Genomic DNA, 27504 nt, shown 5'->3' with positions numbered 1-27504 from the left:
ATTTTAGCGTTTATTACAGAGTTATGGCCCTTGAAATAGCCAAAATAGTGGATTTTTTTGTTTGTGATGCTCATAGCTCAAAAAGTATATGGTATAGAATAATGAATCCATTTCATAATATTTTTTTTTGAGGCTATACCCCATTAAGACTGCAAACATTTGAATGATTTCCCCTTATTTGTGACAAATGTACCAATGGGGGCACACCCTGTGTCCTACAGACACATTCTAGTTGTACCTACTTAAGGTAGTTCTGCATGTTTGATAAACCGGAAGTAATGGTGTAATATCATTTATCCACGTAGAATAAAGTCTGGACAAAGCATAAGGAAAATGAAAATCAGTATATGAGTTAATGACAGTCTGTGAATAAATTTATTAAACTTGCAACATTGCTATCTTTCTAAAGAAAAAATATGATATTAAAACCTACATTATAGAAAAGTTTCTGTTTGTGAAACTGTTACCAAACTTTGATTTATACATCGACCGCCATTATGAAATTTTGTTTTCCAAATTTTTCAAATCATTCTATCAAAAAATCAGGCATTCAACCCTATCTTTTTTATTTGCTGATTTTTTAGCTCATCTTATTTTTTGAAAAAAAAAAAATGATGTGTTATTGTCATCACTTGATCAGTGTCGGCGTCAGCGTTGCCTGGTTAAGTTTTATGTTTAGGTCAGCTTTTCTCCTAAACTATCAAAGGTATTGCTTTGAAACTTGGAACACTTGTTCACCATCAATAGGCCGATCCTGTACAGCAAGAAACATAACTCCATCCTGCTTTTTGCAAGAATTATGGCCCCTTTTGGACTTAGAAAATATCAGGTTTCTTGGTTATGTTTTATTTTTAGGTCAACTTTTCAAGTTAGAGATTAAAGGATAGTGCATTGATCAAGGTCACACTTAGATGTTAAAGGATAGTGCATTTATGGGCGTGTCCGGTCCATATCTTTGTCATCGATGGATGGATTTTCAAATAACTTGGCATGAATGTGTACCACAGTAAGACGACGTGTCGCGCGCAAGACCCAGGTCTGTAGCTCAAAGATCAAGGTCACACTTAGACGTTAAAGGTCATTTTTCATGATAGTGCATTGATAGGCGTGTCCGGTCCATATCTTTGTCATTCATGCATGGATTTTAAAATATCTATGCATGAATGTGTGACACAGTAAGACGACGTGTCGCGCGCAAGACCCAGTTCCGTAGGTCAAAGGTCCTAAACTCTAACATCGGCCATAACTATATATTCATTCAAAGTGCCATCGGGGGCATGTGTCATCCTATGGAGACAGCTCTTGTTTGAAGAATTATTGCCCCTTTTGGACTTAGAAAATCAGATTTCTTGGTTAAGTTTTATGTTTAGGTCAGTTTTTCTCATAAACTATCAAAGCTATTTCTTTAAAACTTGCAACACTTGTTCACCATCATAAGCTGACCATGTACAGCAAGAAACATAACTCTGTCCTGCTTTTTGCAAGAATTATGGCCCCTTTTGGACTTAGAAAATATCAGATTTATTGGTTAAGTTTTATGTTTAGGTCAGCTTTTCTCCTAAACTATTCAAGCTATTACTTTGAAACTTGCAACAATTGTTCACCATCATAAGCTGACTCTGTACATCAAGAAACATAACACCATCCTGCATTTTGCAAGAATTATGGCCCTTTTTGGACTTAGAAAATCATGGGTAGGACAATTTTTCTATTATACAAAAGGAATCAGATGAGCGTCAGCACCTGCAAGGTGGTGCTCTTGTTTAAGTATATATTGGAGTTTTGTAAATTCAGGGTTTAATCCAATTCTGCATTGTAGAAATAAGTAATAATCCAAACATGCAGAACTACCTTAGATCCTTGAATTTAGCTAAAAGTTTGTAACCGCCAGTACGTGGTACATCTAAGTGAACTTTTATGAAATATAAGTTTTGATGAATAATAAGGTAAATTGTCATTAAATAGCTTCTGTTCACTATTATTTTCAGGTATTATAACGATGATAGATGCGAAATATGCCCCAAAGGTTAGAGTTTTCATGTTTTCATTTTTAAAAATACATTCCACTATAAATTGTAAACCATTTTCTGCTTTAGCTCAACCACACACAAAAGTGCATGGTATGAGCTAATATGACCACACACTGTCCTTGGTAAGTGCATTCTTCTGTCTGTCCATCTCACATCCTTTCACACTTTTCTTCATCAAATAAAGTCTCCAAAACCACTTGGTTAATATCAAGATTACTTCATAGAAATGTTCCTTGGGTGGTTGTCGCACAGAATTTTTGTTGCCATGGCAACAGAAAAGAAAACTTAAAAGATCATCTTGTCAGAAACTGTTTCCTTGATTTCAGAATCATTTAAAATAGTTGTTCCTTTGGTGACACTGTATCAAGATGTTAAACTTCCAACTCGCAAAAAACATGACTACCAGAGAGCTTATCTCAAATTGAATGTCAAATGTTGAAATAATTTCACACAGTTGATATTTGCATGACTCTCACCAAAGAGTCTTAAAAACATGTCCACCAAAGGGCATGGACACTTCATATGACATCTCTGAAACCATTTGCTTGAAGTTTTTGAAACTTTGCCTAGAATATTTCTTGGATTGTCCTCTACCAAAAGTTTTTCAAAGAATTTCATTCCATGTAGAACTCTGGTTGCCAGGGCAGCAGACATGAAAAACTTTGAAAATCTTTCTTTTCAGAAACACATTGCTGAATTAAAGCGGAAATGTTCCTTGGTTCTTAATTATTCTGATTCATAAAAAAACATGACCACTACTGGGCATGGTCACTTTTCTGTATATGTATGTAATGTGAACTTTGAACATTTTCTCTCAGAAACCGCTTGCCACATTTAATGATAATTTCACTGAAATATTCCTTATTTGATGCTGTACCAAGATTTTCAAAGTGATGCAATTTGTAAAGCAACATTGTCATCAGGAATGTGGACACTTTGAAAATCTTCTTGTCAAACACCTGAAGCCCTTGAGTGTTAGTATATAACTTTATGTAGTGTTTCTTTTAATACCAAGTTTGTTCCAATTATTCCCCTGGGGGCAAAATTGGCCCCTCCTGGGTTCACATATTTATGTAAGACAACCTTGAATGATTTGTGTGGTAACTTTATCAAATACAGTTTATATACAGCGTTACTTGTTACTCATTTCCCGTCTCATGACTGGTTGTAAAATATTTGTTTCTGATTTTCAACCATATTGTATTTTAATATTTGCACCATACATTGATAATGCAAATCTGGTCAGATGTTGCATACTGCTACACACTGAAATGAATAAGATCATGAATGTTAGCCTTTTATATAGCATATGTTAAAACCATAAATTGGGCTATAAGCAACATGTAAACATTAAACTTCATAAAATGATTGCCTTTAGTCAGTAGATGACCCCTGTTATTTTGAGGGTCAGTAGTCAGAGGTCAAGGTCACAGACTTAAAATGGTAATTGTGCTAAGTCACAAAAGAACATATTGGCCTATACAGTCGTCAGACTTCATAGGATGGTTGCCTTTAATTAGTAGATGACCCTGTTGTTCTTGTGGCTATTTGGTTAAAGATCAAGGTCACTGCCTACAAACTTACATACATACCCACTTGCTTTTGACAGGCCAACTCTTGTTAGTTGATAATAATAATAATAATAATAATAATAACTTTATTTATAGAAGCGACACAGTTGGGCAAGCCAAGTCTTCCCTGTGAGCCTCTTGAAATATGTACATGGTATTTACAACATGATAGTAATGGCATAAAACTATTAACATTAAAGTTCAGCATTAAAACAAAGACATAGATTAAACATGACTATAGGTATATGTACATGAATGATAACAGATGTCAGTGTTCACCAGAGAACCTCCACTGTAAGTAAGTATGTTTAAATGACTGTATGGAAAAAGACTGGCGTATTTGTAGAGGAATGGAGTTCTATATATACGGGCCAGAGTATGAGAGGGGTTTTCTAAAGAATTCTATATTTGGCTTTGGAATGTGTAAGAGGTCATCTGAGTGTGATCTGAGTGTGAATGCATGAGAGCAGCTGGATTTTGTGAAAAGATGTTGGATGTAACTCTTGACTGTTCATTTTGAGATTTATAGACAATTATGGCTTTTTAGCTTACCTGAGCACGAAGTGCTCAAAGGTGAGCTATAGTGATCACCGTCGGATGTGTCCGTCGTCCGTCTGTCGTCAACAATTTGACTGTTAACACTCTAGATGTCACAATTTTGGCCCAATCTTAATGAAACTTGGTCAGAATGTTACCCTCAATAAAATATTGGACGAGTTCGATATTGGGTCATCTGGGGTCAAAAACTAGGTCACCACGTTGAATCAAAGGAAAAGCTTGTTAACACTGTAGAGGTCACAATTTTGGCCCAATCTTAATGAAACTTGGTCAGAATGTTACCTGTAATAAAATCTTAGACAAGTTCAATATTTGGTCATCTGGGGTCAAAAGCTAGGTCACCAGGTCAAATCAAAAGAAAAGCTTGTTAACACACAAGAGGTCACAATTTTGGCCCAATCTTAATGAAACTTGATCAGAGTGTTATCCTCAATAAAGTCTTGGACGAGTTCGATATTGGGTCATCTGGGTCGAAAACGAGGTCACCAGGTCAGATCAAAGGAAAAGCGTGTTAACATTGTACAGGCCGCATTTATGACTGTATCTTCATGAAACTTGGTCAGAATGTTAATATTGATGATCTTAAGGGCTAATATGAATCTGGGTCATGTCGGGTCAAAAACTAGGTCATGGGGTCAAATCAAAGGAATAGCTAGTTTACACTGTAGAGGCCACATTTATGACCATATCTTAATGAAACTTGGTCAAAATGTTAATCTTGATGATCTATAGCTCAAGTTTAAATATGGGTTAGGTGGGTTTGAAAACTAGGTCACCAGGTCAGATCAAAGGAAAAGCTGGTTAACACTCGAGAGGCCACATTTATGACTGTATCTACATGAAACTTAGTCAGAATGTTAAACTTGATGATCTTTAGGTCAAGTTCGAATCTGGGTCATGTCGGGTCAAAAACTAGGTCACGGGGTCAAATCAAAAGAAATAGCTAGTTACCACTTAAGAGGCCACATTTATGACCATATCTTAATGAAACTTGGTCAGAATGTTAATCTTAATGATCTTTAGGTCAATAGGTCAGGTGAGCGATACAGGGCCTTCATGGCCCTCTTGTTTAAATTCCAGTCTTTCTGGGAATGTCATCCACTTAAGTTCTTTGAACAGCAATTTGGATGGAGTGTCAAAGTCTTTGTCTAGAATTATTCTGGCTGCTCACTTTTGAAACTTGATGAAAAGATTTTGGAGCTCAAGACTTCAATTTCCCCAAATTGTACAGCAGTAGTTCATATGCGACAATATATACGCCTTGTAGAACATTTTGCGAGCACTGATACTGAGGTAACGTTTTATACCCATGAGGAGGTAGAGTTTTGAATTACACTTCTAAAGTGTGCTACGAACATGTGCTTTCCAGTTTAGGTTATTGTCAACATTTACACCCAGTAGTTTTTCACATTTGGAGTAAGCAATAACTTCATTATTTATTTTAAGCTCTTGGGATGATTGTTGAATTGTATTTTGCTTCTAATTATTTGCAGTTATGAACATCAATTTTTTCTTTTGAATGTTGAGAATTATGGCATTTTGTGAGCACCAGTTGTGAATTGTGTCCAAGTCAGACTGTAGGTTTTGGCATATTACTTTACATCAGAGTGTGCTGATGGGTGTTTCATCAGCAAACATACCTGTTTCTGAGTTGATAATTGTTAATTATTTTCAAAACTTTTGGCCCATTGAACTTAGATCAGTGATTAAGATCCCCCATGGCCCCTTGGATTAGTTTATGCAGTCGTTAAATACCCTTGTAATGTTATTGGATATCTTTAATACTGAATGAGAAGTAGTTAAGGGAATGTTGTTTACTTGTTTATCTTAATAGTTATGTCTCCCCCTTCCTCCCCCACTGGGGGAGACATATTGTTTTTGCCCTGTCCTCTGTCCGTCCGTCACACTTTATTTCAATAACTGGAGAACGATTTGACCTAGAACCTTCAAACTTTATAGTGTGGCAGGGCTTATAGAGTAGACGACCCCTATTCTTTTTGGGGTCAATCCATCAAAGGTCAAGGTCACAGGGGTCTGAACATTGAAAATCATTTCCGATCAATAACTTGAGAACCGCTTGACCAAGGATGTTGAACCTATACTGTGTTGGTGTGCCGTAAAACCCAAATAAATAAATAAATCATAGGATGATTGGACATGCAGAGTACCAATAGATGACCCCTATTGATTCTGGGGTCACTCTGCTAAAGTCAAGGTCTTAGGGGCCTGAACATGGAAAACCATTTCCGATCAATAACTTGAGAACCAGTTGACCCAGAATGTTGAAACTTCATAGGATGATTGGACATGCAGAGTAGATGACCCCTATTGATTTTCGGGTCACTCTATTAAAGGTCAAGGACACAGGGACCAGAACATGGAAATCCATTTCCGAGTTGTAACTTGAGAACCATTTGACCTAGAACCTTCAAACTTCATGGGTAATAGGACTTACAGAGTAGATGACCCTAATTGTTTTTTTGGGGTCACTCCTTCAAAGGTCAAGGTCACAGGGGCCATGCGTTCATCACAGTTCATATTAGATCAATAACTGGAGAACCATTTGACCTAAAACCTTCAAACTTCATAGGGTGATAGGGCTTACAGAGTGGATGACCTCTATCATTTTTTGGGCTAGGTAACAGGGGCCTAAACGTGGAAAACTGTTTCTAATCAGTAACTTGAGAACCACTTGACCCAGAATGTCTAAACTTCGTAGGATGATTAGACATGTAGAGTAGATGACCCCTGTTGCTTTTTGGGTCACTTGATCAAAGGTCAAGGTCACAGCAACCAAAACATGGAAAATGGTTTCCAATCAATAACTTGAGAACCATTTGACCCAGAACCTTAAAACTTCATAGGGTGATAGGACTTACAGAGTAGATGACCCTTATCGTTTTTGGGGTCACTTGAGCAAAGGTCAAGGTCACATGGGTGTGAACATGGAAAACTCTTTCCCATCAATAACTTGAGAACCACTTGACCCAGAATGTTGAAACTTCAATGGATGATTGGACATGCAGAGTAGATGACCCCTGTTGATTTTCGGGTCACTCTGCTAAAGGTCAAGGTCACAGGGACCAGAACATGGAAAACTCTTTCCAATCCATAACTTGAGAACCACTAGGCCCAGAATGTTGAAACTTTGTATGATGATTGGGCATGCCGGGTAGATGATTCCTGTTGCAGCTAACCTTCAGTGTCTCTTTGACTTTCGCTCCTGTCCCCTATTGACTTCTTGCCTATTACATCTATGCATTGGGGGAGACATGCGCATTCTACTAAAGCATCTTATAGTTGGAAATATAGGCACTGAATTCTACTTCAAGGGCTTCCATTGTTCAGAGGTTAAGATCGCTGACTTCAATCCTCAATGTGGGCTCTAAAACCTTGCTAGGGGTGTAGAATTAATCACATTAGTAAGCCAACCAGTTGGGTTGTAGAAGGTCTTTGGTTTTACCATGGTGCCTGGGGGTCTTCCTTAACCATCAAAAGCTGGTATTGTGTTTATGTCACTCTTGAACCCAAATGCCCCCCAAAATGAATTTTACTTTAAATAGTGACACTCTATGCTATTTGGTGTGATCTGTTTTTATGCCCCCAAAGGGAGGCATATTAGTTTTCAACTGTCTGTCCATTCGTTTGTCACAATGTTAACTTTTTGCATGAAGGCAACGTTAACTTTTTGCATGAAGGCACTTTACTTGCGAACCACTGCACCCAGGACCTTCAAACTTCACATGCTAATAGTACTTATTGAGTACACGACCATTATTGACTTTGGGGTCACCAGGTCAAAGGTCAAGGTCGCCAGGTCAAAGTTCAAGGTGCTGTGGGGGCATATGTCACCATTAGTGACAGCTCTTGTTTAAATTGTCTTACAGTATCTGGCAGAAAAGAAGGAAGATGGTTCAGTCAATGAATTTACAAGGTAAGAAAGGTTGGAACTGAGTCACTAGATCAATATTTGGTTTTAATCCATTTAAAAAAAATATTTAACAAATTTTAATATAAAGACAAAGCTATGGAGAGTTAATAAATAACTGCAGAAAGTTAACACTTTAAATGAAACAAGTGATCTGTAAACGCCTGTGTTATTTGCTGAAAGAGTAAAGGTTTTACAATACATTTTTTAGCTCACATGTCACAAAGTGACAGTGTGAGCTTTTGTGATCGCGCAGCGTCCGTCGTCCGTGCGTCCGTGCGTAAACTTTTGCTTGTGACCTCTCTAGAGGTCACATTTTCATGGGATCTTTATGAAAATTGGTCAGAATGTTCATCTTGATGATATCTAGGTCAAGTTCGAAACTGGGTCAGGTGCGGTCAAAAACTAGGTCAGTAGGTCTAAAAATAGAAAAACCTTGTGACCTGTCTAGAGGCCATATTTTTCACAAGATCTTCATGAAAATTAGTCAGAATGTTCACCTTGATGATATCTAGGTCAAGTTCGAAACTGGGTCACGTGCCTTCAAAAACTAGGTCAGTAGGTCAAATAATAGAAAAACCTTGTGACCTCTCTAGAGGCCATATTTTTCACAAGATCTTCATGAAAATTGGTCAGAATGTTCACCTTGATAATATCTAGGTCAAGTTCGAAACTGGGTCATGTGCCTTCAAAAACTAGGTCAGTAGGTCAAATAATAGAAAAACATTGTGACCTCTCTAGAGGCCATATTTTTCATGGGATCTGTATGAAAATTGGTCTGAATGTTCATCTTGATGATATCTAGATCAAGTTCGAAACTGGGTCAGCTGCGGTCAAAAACTAGGTCATTAGGTCTAAAAATAGAAAAACCTTGTGACCTCTCTAGAGGTCATACTTTTGAATGGATCTTCATGAAAATTGGTCAGAATGTTCACCTTGATGATATCTAGGTCAAGTTCGAAACTGGTTCACGTGCCATCAATAACTAGGTCAGTAGGTCAAATAATGAAAAAACCTTGTGACCTCTCTAGAGGCCATATTTTTCATGGGATCTGTATGAAGGTTGGTCTGAATGTTCATCTTGATGATATCTAGGCCAAGTTCGAAACTGGGTCAACTGTGATTAAAAACTAGGTCAGTAGGTCTAAAAATAGAAAAACCTTGTGACCTCTCTAGAAGCCATACTTTTGAATGGATCTTCATGAAAGTTGGTCAGAATGTTCACCTTGATGATATCTAGGTCAAGTTTGAAACTGGGTCACATGCCATCAATAACTAGGTCAGCAGGTCAAATAATGAAAAAAACGTTGTGACCTCTCTAGAGGCAATATTTTTCATGGGATCTGTATGAAAGTTGGTCTGAATGTTCATCTTGATGATATCTAGGTCAGATTCAAAACTGGGTCACATGAGCTCAAAAACTAGGTCACTATGTCAAATAATAGAAAAAAAACGACGTCATACTCAGTTCAAAACTGGGTCATGTTGGGACAGGTGAGCGATTCAGGACCATCATGGTCCTCTTGTTTATGTTAATAGAGCAGTACCTCTTCTGGCACGCAGAATCTCAAGTTTAGCTGTTATGACCATAATAAATGAATAGCTTGACTATCTTCCCCCACCTTTTCCCCAAATTTTCTGATCTGTTTAATTGACATAAACTCTACTGTACATTTTGTTTGTTCATTTTAGCTTGCAATTTTTGTGTTTTTATACAGGATACTACCAATTGTCAGAAATAAAAAATAAAAATCTAGCAGTTAATTTATTATTACCTGTTCCTTCACTGGTTTGAAAAACTAGTTGTACTGTTCCTTACTGTAGTTGTCTATTTCATTTTCAGACAGGTGGCATTAGCTGATGTAGTTATTGTAAATAAAACAGATCTTATCTCAGCAGAAGAACTAGTCAATCTCAAAGACAATATCAGGTATGTTGCATTATAAATAGGGCAGCGGTTATGGGTGAGTTGCTTAGTTGTTGAAATGCTGGCTTTTACCACTTACTGCTATTTGTTCAAGAGGTTACTGTCACTTTGAAACCTTGCTTAGCATGTAGAATTCTTCATACAAGGAAGCCATTCAGCCCGCCTACGGAAGGTCGGTAATGCTACCCAGGCGCCTGTCCATGTCTGAAATAATGCCTGTTGGAACAGTTGAGGTCTTCCTCCACTATCAAAAGCTGAAACTGTTGCCATATAACCTAAATTGTGTCCGTGATTTAATTCTTTCAGTTGAAGAAGTACTGTGAAATCATTTAAATTAGCTGGCATGAAATTTCGTGCAAACGTGAAAAAGGACTGTTTCGCGCAGGCTTTAATTCGCTCATTTTCAATTTGAGAAATGAAAAAAATAAAGTTAAAAAACAATAATAGCGCGGTCTTTAATTCGCGCATCGGTCCTAGCGCGAAATACGTGAAAATTCGTCCTACGCGAATAAAAATGATTTCACAGTAATCAAACTGGCTTGTAAAGGTCCAGTGGTGGTACTGGTTCTATCAAAATGCTTACCCAGAATATTATCTATTGCGATTTAGGTGCCATAACATTACTCAGTTGAACCTGCCTTAGCGGCCACTTGTATGAAACAACCACTTCCTGTAAGCAGTCAGTCAGCTTACTTCCCTTGAGCAGCCATATTGTGCTGCTTGCTTGGCTGATGGCTCAATACAGGTTTGGATGTTGTCATATTTCCATAGATATCACTGAAGAAAGTAACATCATAACACTATAAATTTATTCAAAATGTAGTTGTGCAACATCTGTTTTCCTTTTTGCTTAGGAGTACCAATGATGGTGAGTTGTTTTTTTTTCATTTCAGATCAATAAACACTTTTGCGAAAAGTCTTGAAACATCTCATGCAAAGTAAGTATATTTGATGTTAGTCCCAATGTGTGGATGTAGTTACCTTTTCTCACAGTCTGTACACAGACTGAAATATAAATGGAACTGATTACAGTGTCATGTGTTTGACTAATTTTGTGTTTTCTTTATAACGTCTCTACATAAATGATAAGTAACTTATTGTAGATGGGGTAGTTTAATCAGTGTATGGCATTTACTTGTATTTTGGAGGAGGATGCCGGTTCTGTTTTACATACCAATGCAAATATTGTTTAGTTTGCTCAGAGACATGCTCTTCACAAGTAAATAGCTTTATGTTTAAGTGATGGTTAGAGAAGCATGAGCAAAGCACATTGAAATAACTTATACCCTGCTAGAAATTTAAAGATATCCAATGCCCATCTTTCACTAAAATATTTTTACTTCTAATGCTTTGGAAGCATAGACAGCTTTTGGAATAGTCCTTGAACTCTACTTTGCCGATCCACTCTTGATCTTACTGTGAAGGATGTAGAAATAGAGCTTTTATGTCAAAAGAATCATAACATCATAACAAATCAAAAGCATCACCCTTCAGAATCAAAAAGCAAAGTAAATACCATTATGTATAATTATTAAAGTTAGATATATAAACACAACATAATAATGCTTTTTGATACATTTTAGTTTACATTTTCCTAAAAAGTCAAGAAAGTGTATTTGCCTTAATGTCTTGAAAGTACCGGTAGTTTCAGACAGACAAAAAAAACTAAAATGACTTTGATTAGGGTGTTTTTGCTGTGTTAACAGCATACAATGAGACACTGTCTGCTGTTTGAATACATCTGTCAGCCTTTTCTTTGGAAGATTTCATTCCAATACGAAACATTAACTTACTAGGGATTCAATCTTGAGCTTTTATTTATTCTTCCAATGTCCATCTGTATTTGTTGATGTCTTCGTTCCTTTATACTTTTAAAGCATTATTTGCAGCCGTATAAAAACTCCTATCCTTTCAATATTAATCAAACATTTGACTCGTAAAGTGTTATTCGTGTCAATTCCAATAAGCAGTGACAATTAAATATAATATTTTTGCCCAAAATAACCTTGACGAAAATGTAGAAGTGCGTCTAGCTTTAATAGTGGTGTCTTAACGTTGAGGAGGAAAAATGTAACATTATTTTACGGAAGTCGTACAATACCGGTTTTTTATGTAAGGTTTCAGGCAATGTTTTAGCTTAATAGATAAAAGTTTCTTGATTGTAATTGAAGGAGAAATTTATGCAATCTGTTACGTATTTACTGAATTCCCGTAATGCTTTTGTCACATTATGTGATTTTAAAAACATCTGTGTAATGAAAGGAAAGAATTCACAGTTTACAATTATGTAGTTGGAGGGAAGTAATCTCTAATGCTGTTATAATCTATGCTGTATTGTTAATGCTGTTACTAGTAGGTCATTATTTCAAAACTTGCTATTTTCCACATCATCAGTTTGCGTTTAAGAAAAAACAACACAGGAATATCGCAATGGTTTAATTTTCGCTATATTCGCAAGGCCCTACATCTCGCAAAAATTAATTCTCGCATAAATATTCACCATTAGTATAGTTCAAATAGGATACCATTTTTACAATTTCACAAATATTAAACCTCGCGAACATACTAAAAATTTCAAATTTGCGAAATTTTGACCTACCCGAAATATGTGCTTTTACAGTATTTAATTTGTGGGCATGAAATTTTGTAATTTGCACCAGAAGTACTTTTTTGGAGGATATGAATTCATGCATTTCAACTTTTGAAAACAAAGTGAGTGAGAAGCCATGAAAATTAGTCCCCCCTTAGCCTGGAAAGCCGTTGATAATATTTGTGCTTTGTCACAAGAAGTAATACATAACATCTATGCATTCAAGATCCGACTTAATTTGTGCTAATTAGTGTTAATTGACATACATCGAGTTTCTGATACTATCAACGCCTGGGGAAATCTGAGGGAGTTTCCATTTCACTACTGATTATCGATTTTCTATAATTAGCCTAATCAACATGTGATCTTATTTGCGCTTGTTTGAAACGAAAACGAGGCAATTCTTCCAAAAATTTGGCAATTTTCTTAGATCACTAGGTCTGCATTTATATTACATCTTGATGGCTGTGACGCAAACTTAAGTTTACTGGCATATTTAAAAGTTATTACAACTTGCTGGAAAAGCTATGGGAGGTAAAAACTGGTATTTGTCTATGGGCCAGAAATGTTCGGAAACCTTTGAAAGTATACGATTCCGATCAGTCTTTTCCATGAGAATTCAGTTTCTATTTTTAGCCATCGATTATTGCTTTCAGAAGTTATCGTTCTTTATCAGACACCCACATATTTCGGGTGTAATATAGGTGGCGCTGTGGTCGGAAAACAGGTTTCCCCAGGCTGTCAATTTGCAGGTAGAAAAAAGTTAGAAATTGTCAGACTGGATTCCCAGGCTAGTCCCCCCTGAATATTGATAATTTCACTGTAGATGGTATTTCTGAGATGCCATATTCTTTAGAGAGGTGCTTCTGGTCTACGGAGTGTACAAGGTAGTTCTTTGGTGAGACACTAGACTAAACCAGAGGTAACGATTTTGATCACTGGCCCCTTCATTTAGGCAACAGGTAAAAGATATTGGCAAACAACTATCAAAAGGTTGCATTTGATGATTTTCAATTGAATATTGAACATCAAGAAGTGCAAACACATTTTGCCCTTCTCTAAAAAGTGAGGCTTTGCCCCAGTTCTTTTGTTGAACAAAAAAATGCTCACATTTATAATGTAATAGAACTAGATTTGCATGTTATGGGAAACATATCACAATTAATTTAGGCAGTTCCTTATCTTCTAAACATATTGGTAACAAAAGAAAGTGCAAAAACTGAAATGCAATTCTAAGCACATAGACAACAGAAACACTTGAGAAATAGATCACATATAAGCTTCGGTAAACATTTTCTTGGCCAAGCGATATATCATTGTTAGTTGTTTCTATTGTACCGTAATGAATATAGCAGATATCCCGTCATATCTTTGATCTTAATCTTACGTCTGCTTTTTTTGTTTCCTCGCTTGTCATTGCCAAACGCTTAATCTAGATTTTTTCATCCTAAAGATTTTCTTACGAAAATTATGTTCATTCTATACCTGTAGTGGTATGGTGACTGTTGAAATAAATTATCTATTAGCGATTTTTATTGAATGAAAATTTTGTCACCCCAGATAACTGAGGTATGAACAAACTGTAGATATCTTTTTAAAGCTGTTACACAGTTATTGGACCGAAAAAAGACCCAAGATAATTTCTGGATCATTATGAAACATTTTTAGCTTTTAAAAGTATATTTACTGATGTCATTTTCTTCCAATCATTTGTCATAAATTGATTCATTCTAGGACTACTTTTTTGTGTCATCATATTTAAAGCACTTCCGGAGAGAAAACTTGTGAAGTTATGTTAATTTACCATATTTTCTTTTGAAAAATAAGTGTTAGTTTATAGATATTCATTATCATGTCAATGGAGGTACAAAATTTGAAGGTTTTGCACACCCAGAAGTGTGCCGCATATCGATATTGGGCACACCAGCTCACTTGACCTCTGATATAGGCCTCATACAGCTCTTATACATTTAAATTCAGTGCAGATGTGTAACTATATTTAGTAACATATGCAATAATACACAGTTATTTAACAGAACCTATGATTTGAATGAGGAATAAAAACAATTGCAAATGTTCTGTATGTTGTAACTAGTGATAAAGCATTGTTAAAAATGCTAGATATTTAAAAATATCAAATAGACATTGTCTATGTACATGATAACTGTACATCCTACTGAGGATGACAAAAAATACTTATGAGCCACACCATGAGAAAAACAACATAGTGCGCTTGCGACCAGCATGGATCCAGACCAGCCTGCACATCCACGCAGTCTGGTCAGGATCCATGCTGTTCGCTAATGGTTTCTCTAGTTGCAGTAGGCTTTGAAAGGGAACAGCATGGATCCTGACCAGACTGCGGGGATGAGCAGGCTGGTCTAGGTCCATGCTGGTCGCAAACGCACTATGTTGGTTTTCTCATGGCGCGGCTCATATATTTGTTTCACATTTGAAACTTGTGCTAATACAGTTGTATACCTGAAATACTTAAAATAGCAATAAAACTTGGCTAAAATACTAAAGTCTGTTGTTATGTTGATATAGGTATTCCTTTAAAATGATCATTTTTTATGTTTCTTCTGGCATTTTCTGGGAAACTTTTTGAGCTTTTTCAAAATCAGTAGAATGAATATAACATTTAATTGGGTTGATCATTAGCAGGTAAAAATTTACTCTGTCAATATAGAACTTGTTTCACTGTTGCAGTCCAATCAAGACAAGGCCTAAAAATTTGCTTGCCCACTCGCATCATTGCTGTAAATGTGCAGAATACAGTAACCTAACTTATATTTTTAGGAACTCGGATATAGGGAATACTCGGTTATAAGGAACAGATTTCAATACCCCGATCTAATTCCTTCTTTATTTAATGTTATAGGGAACTCGGACTCTCGGTTATAAGGAACACTTGGTTATAAGGAACACTTTTTCCAGTCCCAAAGTATGAAATTCAATGGAAAACACCTCGGTTATAGTGAACAGACATAAAGAATAGAAACTATTGAAAACTGGAAATAAAGAGGAAAATTGCTAATATCGACACTTTCACGCGCTTTCACATGAATGAACACAAATTATTTTATTTCTATGATCTTTAGTATGTTAGTATGTTAATTCACGGATACGATAAAAAGAAAATATATAATATTCTCATTAACATTTACTAAATACTAGAAGATAGTAAGACTTATATTTACACTTGTATGTAGGCTAGAAGTAATGTTATATTACTTAATGCTGAATAAATTTTGTTGTTGTTGTTGTTGTTGTTGTTATTTACCCACTGTGGGGAATCACATGATCAATATAGTGTGTATTAGGTATTTCATGTTAACAATAGTGAACGAAAATCAGTCACGGTGATGGTCATACTATCCTAAATAAATGTTCTAATTACCCGTAATTAGCAATGGCAAACAGTCCAGTTTACCAAATTTCCAACTGTAAAAAATGTAGCAAGTGCTAAAATGGACAATAGCAAAACTATAGGTATAATTTACACTTTGGCGCTAATGTGCTATATATCATAAATACCCTACTTTAAAGTGTTAATGGGTAGTCCAATTTAACATTTTTAGCTCACCTGTCACATAGTGACAAGGTGAGCTTTTGTTATCACACTTCGCCCGTCGTCTGTGCGAGTGTGCGTGCGTCCGTCCATCCGTCAACAATTTCTTGTCTGCACGATAGTGATTTCATTTATGATTTTATTTTAACCAAACTTGCACACAACTTGTATCACCATAAGATCTTGGTTCCTTTCTTGAACTGGTCAGATCCCATTATAGGTTCCAGAGTTATGGCCCCTGAAAGGGCCAAAATTAGCTATTTTGACCTTGTCTGCACAATAGCAGCTTCATTTTTGATTTTATTTTAACCAAACTTGCACACAACTTGTATCACCACAAGATCTTAGTTCCTTTCTTGAACCGGCCAGATTCCATTATAGGTTCCAGAGTTATGGCCCCTGATAGGGCCAGAATTATCTATTTTGACCTTGTCTGCACAATAGCAGCTTTATTTTTGATTTGAATTTAATCAAACTTGCACAAAACTTGTGTCAACATAAGATCTTGGTTCATTTCTTGAACTGGCCAGATTCCTTCATGGGCTCCAGAGTTATGGCCCCTTAAAAGTCCAAAATTTGCTATTTTGGCCTTTGCAGCCATATAGAGACTTCATTTATGGTTTGATTTGATACAAACTGCAAAATATCTTCAACAACAATAAATCTTGGATTCCATGACGAATCTGTCAGATCCAATTGTAGGTTCCAGAGTTACTTTATATCTGATTACCTCCCCTGATTGTAATCAAAATGGATTTATATCAGTAAATACTTATAGGACTTATTTGAAATTTCATAATTGTCATTAGTTGGACTGAGACAATCAGGGTAGATAACTATGGACTGATTTTATATCAAATTATCTCCCTTTATTTCAAATTAAAATGGGTATATCTCCGTAACTAATGAAGATACTGATCTGAAATTTCATTTATGTCAGCAGATGGACTTGGACAATCAGTGAAGATACATATTGACTGAATTTGTGACAAATTACCTCCCTTTATTTAATCTTAATGAATACACCTTAGCAGCTTCTAATGAGATTGGTTTGAAACGTTATTTATGTCTTCCATGGTAAGAAATAGTCATATTAGATAACTCTTGATTGAACATTTATCGAAATGAATACTTTACTAATATATTGTTGTATAGGCTTGTACTCTGTATCTTCTACATGCATATACCAATGCATGATTACCTCCCCTGATTTTAATAAAAATGGATTTATCTCGGTAAATATTTATAGAACTCATTTGAAATTTCATTATTGTTTTTAGTTGGACTTATGCAATCAGGGTAGATAGCTATGGACTGATTTTATGTCAAATTACCTCCCTTTGTTTCAAATTAAAATGGGTGTATCTCAGTAACCAATGAAGGTACTGATTTGAAATGTCATTTGTGCCATCAGATGGACTCGGACATAACTTTTGACTGAATTTATGACAAATTACCTCCCTTTATTTTATTTCAACGAATATCTCTCAGCAGCATCTAATGAGATTGGTTTTAAATGTTATTTAAGTCTTCCAGGGTAAGGAATAGTCATGTTAGTACAAAAATGCAGCATTTGAGCCTAGGACCCTCAAACTTGGTATGGAAATTGGCCCTGACTAGGTCAAAAGGGACTGTTACAAGAAAATGTTTCTGATGATATTTAATGTGTATGCCTATGTGCTCTATGTCAAAACTTGATCATATCATTTTGAGCAATGGTACTCAGGTGAGCGATACAGGGCCATCATGGCCCTCTTGTTGTTATAAAAATATGAACATTTATTTTATATTAGTAATGATGCCTATTCACATAACATGCAGTCGAGCAAGGTAAGGGGAGTAACTGCAACATATTTTATAGTCATATTTTTTAATATAGCACTTTGTAAAAAAGAAGGTAGAAATAACAGACAAAAAGTAAACACAAATTATGTTCATTCCTACCGATGTACATTTTGGCTTAGTTTAGGTTTAACACCGTGTTACAAAACTGTTTCAGTCATATACTTGCAGGCAGTTTACCTTACCATCTCTCCAGGAAAGGACCGGTACTAGACTCGCAACTTTCTCACATAAAGATTCATGGTCGGCCCGGAGTGTGAACACATAGCCCTTTTCAAACGTCAGTCAAAAAGTGTTCGCTATACAAATTGTGTTCGTTATACAAACCTCGGTTACAAATAACTAGTTCGCTATATGGAGATAAGGAACCTCAGTTATAAGGGTCCCAAGCTGTTCCTTATAAGCGAGGTTTACTGTATTCACCTAGGGGTCACCATGAAAGTGTATTGTTGCTGCATCGGATATCTTAATAAGCCAAGTATGTTTAATGGAATTTAATAGGGAGTAAGTTTAAGAATGGCAATGTGGAGTTTACTATCTATTATATATATATGCCTTTTCCTGAAATAATGCCCCTGCCAGGGCCAGTATTCATAAAACTTCTAAGCTAAATGAAGACATTTTCTTACAGTTTTTTACAATTTTAGAATATATTGAACTGAATATACATAATTTTAATTCATTTCTCTAAAAATATTTTATGGATGATCAATATTTAGATTCCATCTTACTGTTCAATAAAAATGTGAGCTGAATATAATCTTTGAGAATGGTTTTTAAATGAAATAGAATTTTTTGTAAAAAGGAAAACAATTCTGATCTTAGAGACTTATTTTACCTAGGTGCTTTTTGAATGTGGGCAGAGCCTGGGGTCTTCCCCCACCAATAAAAGCTGGAAAGTTAATATATGACCTGAACTGTGATGTTGTGTTTTATAACCTGACAAATGAAAACTAAACAGTACCAATGACTGACAATGATCCTGAAATAGCATACCAGTCCATTATCAACAAAAAATATGTTTCATACTTGCATACATATCATGTCTGTTCATAAATTGCCCTACTGCCCATTTCACTTATCATAACATAGAATTCATGATTAAATGAGCTTTGAGATAGACAAAATTCACAACAATAGAGCATAGCTTATTAGTTTTGGAATTTTGCATACTGCTTGGTCATGTCAATCAACAGGAGAATTTTTTGCCTTCTAGAGGTAGGAATCCAAAATTGTTTGTCTTTTCTGCATTTCAGAATTTGTTGTTGTAGTTGCCGACTAGTAAATCATGTTGTCATGTTTAATTTTGTCAGGAGTAATGTTTTATTTTGTGCTTGACAACTGATAAATCTTAGTGAAAATTGGGTAATCATTTGCATTTTTGTGAAAAATTTTACATTTGTAACATCATTCAACTTTGACATCTACATTTATTAAGGGAAGAGAAGCTGTTAATTACTGATTCAGTTCTGACCTCAGTTGTAGACTCACATTATCTTTTTGTTTAGATTGTGCTGCACAAGCAGGACATGTATATGAGGGGATCCTCTGTGACTAAGTGATTACAGTCACTGATTTTTAGCATGACTATTCAAAGAATAGGGGAGCTATCCTACTCGCCCCGACGTTGGCGTTAGCGTGAGTGTCACACAAATGTTAAAGTTTGCCTACTACCCCAAATATTTTCAAGGTCCATTGAGATATTGCTTTGATATTTTGCATACTTGTTTACCATCATGACCCCAGTCTGTAAATAGGAGGAGGCAACTCTATCAAGCATTTTGACTGAATTATGGCCCCTTTTCGACTTAGAATATGCTTATTGTAATGTTAAAGTTTTACTCATAGCTTATATTATACTATCAAGCACTGAGAATAGTCAAGCGCGCTGTCAACTGACAGCTCTTGTTCAGATCACTTGCCCTCCACCTCTGGGTCCCCGCTTTGCTTTAGTCATCCTATGAGGAAGCTATTCCACTGCCTTGAGGAAGATCGTTGGTTCTACCCAGGTGGTTGCATTAATTGTGCCTAGAATTACATCTTCAGTAGCAGCCGAGGTCTTTACCGGAATAAAACAATAAAAAATCATGTAAATTGTGCTATTGTCATTACCTTATAACTGTTTTAGACCCATTGAATCTGGTTCTCTTATCTTGAATATATATAAATGTTTGACTAGTAGAATAAATGTGTCCCTCAAACATACTGTTTTTTCATTGCCTCCCTTTAATACATTGACTCAGTAAAATCATTCAGAACTTTACAAAGAAATGCTTGTCTGACTTCAGAAAAATCATAGGTTTTGATAATAAATGCATCTTACTGAGATTTAAAAAAGTTTTGGGACTTTCAGTTAATTCACAGGAGTAAATATTAGAAACAGCTTTTATGTATTGCTGGCTTAGTAAACCATGCCCCTACAACTTTCCGGAATATTAGTTAGACAAGTTAGGCACAGCATGCATTTTCTGATACTTTTGACATTTTTTGTCATTTTATCATCTGGAATCTTGGATAGTCAGTAAAATGGCTCATGTTGCCCTTATTTATGGCCTTGAAAATCATGTATACCTGCCAGATAACATATACCCTGGGTAGTTAGCAGTCTTGGTAAATTTATATTTTGACATTTACAACATAGAAAGAAAGTTGTATTTCATTATCATGAAACATTTGCCTTTAAAAGGAAAAAAAATCAGAAAAATAAGACTTATTGAAGATACAGGAAATATGTTTAATACAAAAAATATATTTCCCAGCACTGAAAATACAGAAATTTGTTTCCCAGCACTAAAGATACAGAAATTTGTTTCCCTGCAATGTAGATACTGAAAATATGTCATATAGCACAGAAGAAGCAGAAAATTTGCTTCTATGCAGTGAAAATATAAAAAAGACTTGATTCCCTGCATGTTAATAAAGTAAAAAGGATAAATATTTGTTTATAATAAACAATGCTATATATAATTTTTTGAAATATTGGTGTTGATATCTAGACACTGTCCCTTTAAAAATCAAAAGGAATGTTCGACATTCATAGATCATTATAACCGATTATCTTTGTATCTAAATCACCACTTAATGGAAAACCAATCAAAATTTTGCTATTATTTGAGTAATTACTTGCAAATTGCTTGTGTAAAGCCGTGTGTGCAAGCAACCCTGTTCAAATGCTTTCTTAAAGTCTGGAAATTCACTTATGAAAACAATTAAGACATTCTCTCTAGTTGAAACATGGGGCAAACGGAATATCACTCTGTCAGAAGTCCTGAACATTTGGAAACATACAAAAACTATTGATTCTACCAGAGAAAATGTTTTCAGGAGTTTTGACCCGCAGAAAAACATGATGGTGCTTTGATGAGAGGTAATGAGCTAGAAAATTGCTTTCTCCCTGTACCAACATAGATAATGTACTTGTAAATGTTTTTTTTTCTTGTTTTTGCTCAAGATTCATTGATGTTGCAAAGCCAGTGATGATACTCATGTTCTGTTGGTAATTTTTCTTTTAAATGTCTTTAAAAAAAATTGGAGGCTGCAGAATAATTGTGAAAATTAACTTAAAAAAGTCCAATAGAACAGTTTTTATCCGGTTTTTGACTGTTCAGAAGTATTTAATACTATTCTTTCCTATCTCATTTCAACATGTTTGTTTAAAGGTACATCATGATTTTTGTCCATTTTTTTATCATTCATTATTATTTTTTATGCCCCCGGCATCTACTGATGCAGGAGGCATATAGTGATTGTCCTGTCCATCCATTCGTTCGTTCGTCCGTTCTTCCGTCCATACGAGGTTAGCCAATTTGGACCGTTTCGTCTAGCATCAATACCCCTTACTAGAATGACTTGATACTAATGCAGATGTAACCTGTGACCATTCCTCATCTTCAGACATCACCTGACCTCAGTTTGACCTTGACCTTGAACTTGACCTCATTTTGGACTTAGGTTGCTTTGTATCGGTAAGGATGCCACCAGGGGCATCAAGCGTTTATTGAATGCAGCTTCTTGTTTTATTTTATTTTGGAAATTCAGAAAAAAAACTTTAGTTTGTAAATAATTGCAAAGAAAAATTGAAGATAGAGTGATTACAGAGTTCTAGGAAGAAATCATTTATAAAAGTAGTTATGGATAAACAAAGTTGATGTAAAAAGAAGATTTGTTACTGTATTTTATTTTTCATACTTGTAGAATATCACTGATGTGAGTTTTGATGTATTATTGATGTTGCCTCAAAGTAATACTGTGAAAATCATTTAATTTTGTGGTTTTGACCAAAACAACTATTTCATTATGATATGAATTTGTTGATTTCCAGGTCTTGAGATAAAAGAATGGGAACTTTACTTGTTCATTGGGATTTAACACAACCAGAAAATCCATGTTAAATAATTCCCCATGAATATTTATGATGCCACAGTTGGTTTTAACCTTAAGCCTGCTGGCAACAGGTGATTTTGCCTTTGCAACTAGTACAGACCAAGATCAGCCTGATCACAGTCTGCACTGTTTGCTATTCAGTCAGTAAAATTTCAGTGAACATCCCTTTGAATAATAAGTGGTACTGCCCAAATTGAATGATGGACCAGTCCATTTTAGAAATTTAGCAGGATAAAGGTTAAAACCTTCGATATTGTGGTGCAGAACTGGAGAAATGTACCCCTGTTTAAAAAAACATCTTTAAAATATTCAAATATTAAAGATAAACAGAGGCCAGAAGTGAAAAACACATTTTCAGCTTGGAGTCTATTTATAATACTAGTTTTTTGTAAAAAAAAATTATAATGAAAATTTGTCTTTTGCACAACCAGCCTGCTGTTGGTGACTTATAGTTATAAAATATGTAAATGTATCTGACGTGTAATTACATGTACAAAAAAGGGCCGACTTGTTTTACAGGAAATTTCAACGGAACTAATTTCTGTTATTTTATGTCATATTTTTGGTAATTAAATGTCAGTTTGTAAAAAGTCTAACATTTTTTTTTCTCATTCATGAAATTCCCTGAACTGGAAGCAATATAAAGCAGAGATATGTTTGCTTTCTTCATAAAGTGATGGAATGAAAAGTTTGTTCAAAGTTGTCAAAGTTATAAAAACTTGTTATTTTCAAACACTTGTTAGTGGCTTTGGAAAGCGTTTCCCAGAAAATTGATGTCATTAGATGTGTCTCATTTCATATCAAATGGATGGGACCATTTTTGATTCGTAACGGTTTTGTGAAATTTCAATTTATAATTTGTACATTTTTGTTTGCCAAGAATTTCTTCTATTCAAAAAGTAATTATAAAATAAAAAAAAGTTCAAATTAAACAGGTGGTCTACCTTGCGTTCTCCATGGGAATAATATTTTTAAGATTTAACATAAACATACATAAGGTTTTTTTTGCGAGGACGTAAAATGAATTGTTGCAAGGATATTTATCTTCTAATTTCGAAGTTTTTATTAGTCCTCTGTGAACTTCTTGTTAAAAATAAAATATCAAACATACCTAGAAACAGAACAATTTGATCCAACTATTCTGTGACAAAGTTTTTCATAAATTGTGGCTTAATTTTGCAAGATCCAGTTATAAACTTTAGTCATTCTAAAGGTCTCTGAAGGCAATAGTAGGTTTTTTTTTTTAATTTTCAAAATGTCTCTAATAATGTCAATTTTATGACCAAATATGTATTTTTGCCATTTTAAAAAATTAGAAAACTCACAATTTTAAAAAATATTTAAAAAATGCATGGAAATGTTGGTTATGTGCTAATTAGTAAGATTCCTTGAAGTATAACAATTTATTCACAAATGTCATCAAAATTTAATCTAAAAAAAAAATTTGTGTCAAAAACAGCTTAAATTAACAATGGAACATACCCCAATAAAATTGCTTTTAACAATAAATTCAAAACTAAACAAGATATCTTGAAAGTTTCTATTACAACCTCAGAATTCTCTAGAATGGTATGTAATATCAATGAAATTGTCTTATTTTTAAAGAGAATTCAGGGGGAAAAACTCTTGTTTTAGAAAAGTAGGATCAAGTAGTAGGGACCTATTATAATACTTATTTCTTTCAACGTTAGTATTAAGAACTGCTTTATACTAAAGATAAGTTCCATTTGTTTAGTTTTGGATGTGATTTTTCCATTGTGCCAGAAGATTAATTTTAGCTTAAAAGTTTTGCTGTTCATTAGCAGTTCCAAACTAAATCCATTCCTAGTATGTTCAGCTCTGGTTTCAGTGTTGTTCAGCTCTCAACTCAGCAGCATTCTAAATGATTATTTTCTTTTTTCAGGACTAATTTAGATGATATCCTAGATCTGAATGCATATGGTGATCTTACTACAGACAGGTACTTGATCCAAAGTTATAAAACTGATTTTGGAAACCAGTCTCACAATACTGCCTTGCCATTGGTCAATTTTAAATTTATGCTCAGGAACAACCAATAGAATACTGGATTTTTGAGACTGGTCCCAAACTCAGTATTGACCATGGTATTTATTTGATAATATACATCCACATGGACTGTGAATGTAATGATATTGGATTCTTCAAAGCTTTTTATACGCCCGTTTGAAAAACGGGAAGTATTATGGGAACGCCCCTGGCGGGCGGATGGGCGGGCAGGCGGGCGGGCGGCGTCCACAGACCTTGTCCGAAGCATATCTTCTACATGCATGGAGGGATTTTGTTGAAACTTGGCACAGTTGTTCACCATCATGGGACGGAGTGTCATGCGCAAGAACCAGGTCCCTAGGTCTAAGGTCAAGGTCACACTTAGAGGTCAAAGGTCAAATTCAAGAATGACTTTGTCCGGAGCATATCTTCTTCATGCATGGAAGGATTTTGATGAAAGTTGGCACAATTGTTCATCATCATGAGACAGAGTGTCATGCGCAAAAACCAGGTCCCTAGGTCTAAGGTCAAGGTCACACTTAGAGGCCAAAGGATACAAGAATGAAAAATTCAAAAATGACTTTGTCCGGAGCATATCTTCTTCATGCATGGAAGGATTTTGATGTAGCTTGGCACAGTTGTTCACCATAATGAGAGGGAGTGTCATGCGCAAGAACCAGGTCCCTAGGTCTAAGGTCAAGGTCACACTTAGAGGTCAAAGGTTACAATAATGAAAACTTTGTCCGGAGCATATCTTCTTCATGCATGAAAGGACTTTGATGTAGCTTGGCACAATTGTTCACCATCTTGAGACGGAGTGTCATGCACAAGAACCAGGTCCCTAGGGGTAAGGTCAAGGTCACACTTAGAGGTCAAAGATACAAGAATGAAAACTTTGTCCGGAGCATTTCTTCTTCATGCATTGAGGGATTTTGATACAACTTGGCACAGTTGTTCACCATCATGAGACGGAGTGTCATGCGCAGGAACCAGGTCCCTAGGTCTAAGGTCAAGGTCACACTTACAGGCCAAAGGTCAGATACAAGAATGACTTGTCCGGTGCATTTCTGCTTCATGCATGGAGGGATTTTGATGTAACTTGGCACAATTGTACATCATCTTGAGACGGAGTGTCATGCACTGGTTCCTTCTTTTGAATTACTTCCCTTTGCTGTTACTATAAATAGCTTATATTCTAACTTTTTCATTACAAGTCGTAGGGAAAAATCGAGATCACTTTTCTGTAGTTCAACATTCATGTTACATCCAATTCTGAGGTGTATTTTGAGCTATCTCTACCTGGTAAGGATTTTTGTGTGGACTTGTAATTTTTTTTGGGGGGGGGGGGGATTTTTTTTTTTTTTTTTTTTCTCTTTAAAGATTAACTTCCCTTAGTTGTTACTATAAATAACTTACATTGTAATTTTTTTATAATTGACAGTAGGGAAAAACCAAGACCACTTTTCTGTGGTACAACATTGATGTTACTTTCAAATTTTGGGTGTATTTTAAGGTATCTTGACCTGGTAATGATTTTTTTTTTTGTGGTCTTAGAAAAATAAAAGAGTTTCAATAATTTCTAAAAAAAACAAACATTGTAAACAACTAGAAAAATAAAATTCCATTTGCAAATACAGGTGCGAATGTAAAGAAATTTGCTGTGACGGGCGTATATTGTGACATTCTGGCACTCTTGTTTATAATAAATTCAAATGCCCTGTTGACTAGTCAGTTTGAACAAGGTACTAATATATCATATTGTAGGGTTATATTTTCTGGAGTAATGACCCTGTTGTGGACTTACTTTATTTCTCTATCAAGCATTTTCAGGGAATGTGCCATTTTTTTAAATTGATTTTTTTTAAGCTCTAACAATTATAAAATGAAACATTTCAGTTTGGAAAGTACATTTAGAGACAGGGGTTATAGAATCACAGATACTCATACTATAGATAAGGTAGGTATAACATTCCTTTTTTTATCATACAAGTAAAAAGGGAGCAACAAAACTATTGATATATTACACTTGGTATTTCATATATTAAATATTGAGTTTCCTAAATTGAATTGATAAATCAAGAAACTGTATTCACTTTATTTCGCAAATTTCTCAGCTTCTTTTACAATTTTTAGCTCGACTATTCATAGAATAGTAGAGCTATTGGACTCGCCCATGCGTCGGCGTCCGCGTCGGCGTCGGCGTCCGCGTCCGCGTCCCGATTTGGTTAAGTTCTGTATGTAAGCTGGTATCTCAGCAACCACATGTGGGAATGGATTGAAACTTCACACACTTATTCACTGTGATAAACTGACTTACACTGCACAGGTCCCATTACTCTATTTTGCTTTTTTACAAAATTATGCCCCTTGTTTGACTTACAAATTTTTGGTTAAGGTTTTGTATGTAAGCTGGTATCTCAGTAACCACTTGTGGGAATGGATTGAAACTTCACACACTTATTCACTGTGATAAACTGACTTACATTGCACAGGTCCATAACTCTATTTTGCTTTTTTACAAAATTATGCCCCTTTTTCGACTTAGAATTTTTTGGTTAAGGTTTTGTATGTAAACTGGTATCTCAGTACTCACTAATTGGAATGGATTGAAACTTCACACACTTGTTCACTGTCATGATCTGACATGCACAAAGCAGGTTCCATAACTCTATTTTGCTTTTTTACAAAATTATGCCCCTTTTTCGACTTAGAATTTTTTGGTTAAGGTTTTGTATGTAAGCTGGTATCTCAGTATCCACTAATGGGAAAGGATTGAAACTTCACACACTTGTTCACTGTCATGATATGACATGCAGTGCAAAGGGTCAATAACTCAACTTTGCATTTTACAAAATTATGCACCTTTCTAAACTTAGGAGTTTTGGGTTAAATTCTTATATGTAAGCTGGTATCTCAGTACCCTCTAATGGGAATGGATTGAAACTTCACACACTTGTCCACTGTCATGAGCTGATAAGCACTATGCAGGTTCCATAACCCTATTTTGCTTTTTTTAAATTATGCCCCTTTTTCGACTTTCGTATTCATTCAATCGACAAGGCTGTTGAATAGTCGAGCGTTGCTGTCCTCCGACAGC

General features: G+C 35.4%; 1 protein-coding gene across 2 annotated transcripts in view; it reads left to right on the top strand.

The window, feature by feature from the left end:
• The window catches only part of LOC123525446 (zinc-regulated GTPase metalloprotein activator 1-like), a 55268-nt gene that overhangs the window by 23590 nt on the left and 4174 nt on the right, over positions 1-27504 (top strand). For both annotated transcript variants that reach the window (XM_045304498.2, XM_053537876.1), the window contains exons 7-12: positions 1989-2026; positions 8047-8093; positions 9931-10017; positions 10908-10952; positions 24304-24360; positions 26304-26364. In XM_045304498.2, coding sequence (XP_045160433.2) covers positions 1989-2026; positions 8047-8093; positions 9931-10017; positions 10908-10952; positions 24304-24360; positions 26304-26364 — 335 coding nt within the window. The remainder of the gene's footprint in view (positions 1-1988; positions 2027-8046; positions 8094-9930; positions 10018-10907; positions 10953-24303; positions 24361-26303; positions 26365-27504) is intronic.

The sequence above is a fragment of the Mercenaria mercenaria genome, chromosome 3, assembly GCF_021730395.1.
Source record: "Mercenaria mercenaria strain notata chromosome 3, MADL_Memer_1, whole genome shotgun sequence".
Taxonomy (NCBI): domain Eukaryota; kingdom Metazoa; phylum Mollusca; class Bivalvia; order Venerida; family Veneridae; genus Mercenaria; species Mercenaria mercenaria.
Note: the sequence above shows the minus strand (reverse complement) of the source record. Positions and strands in the feature narration are given on the sequence as shown.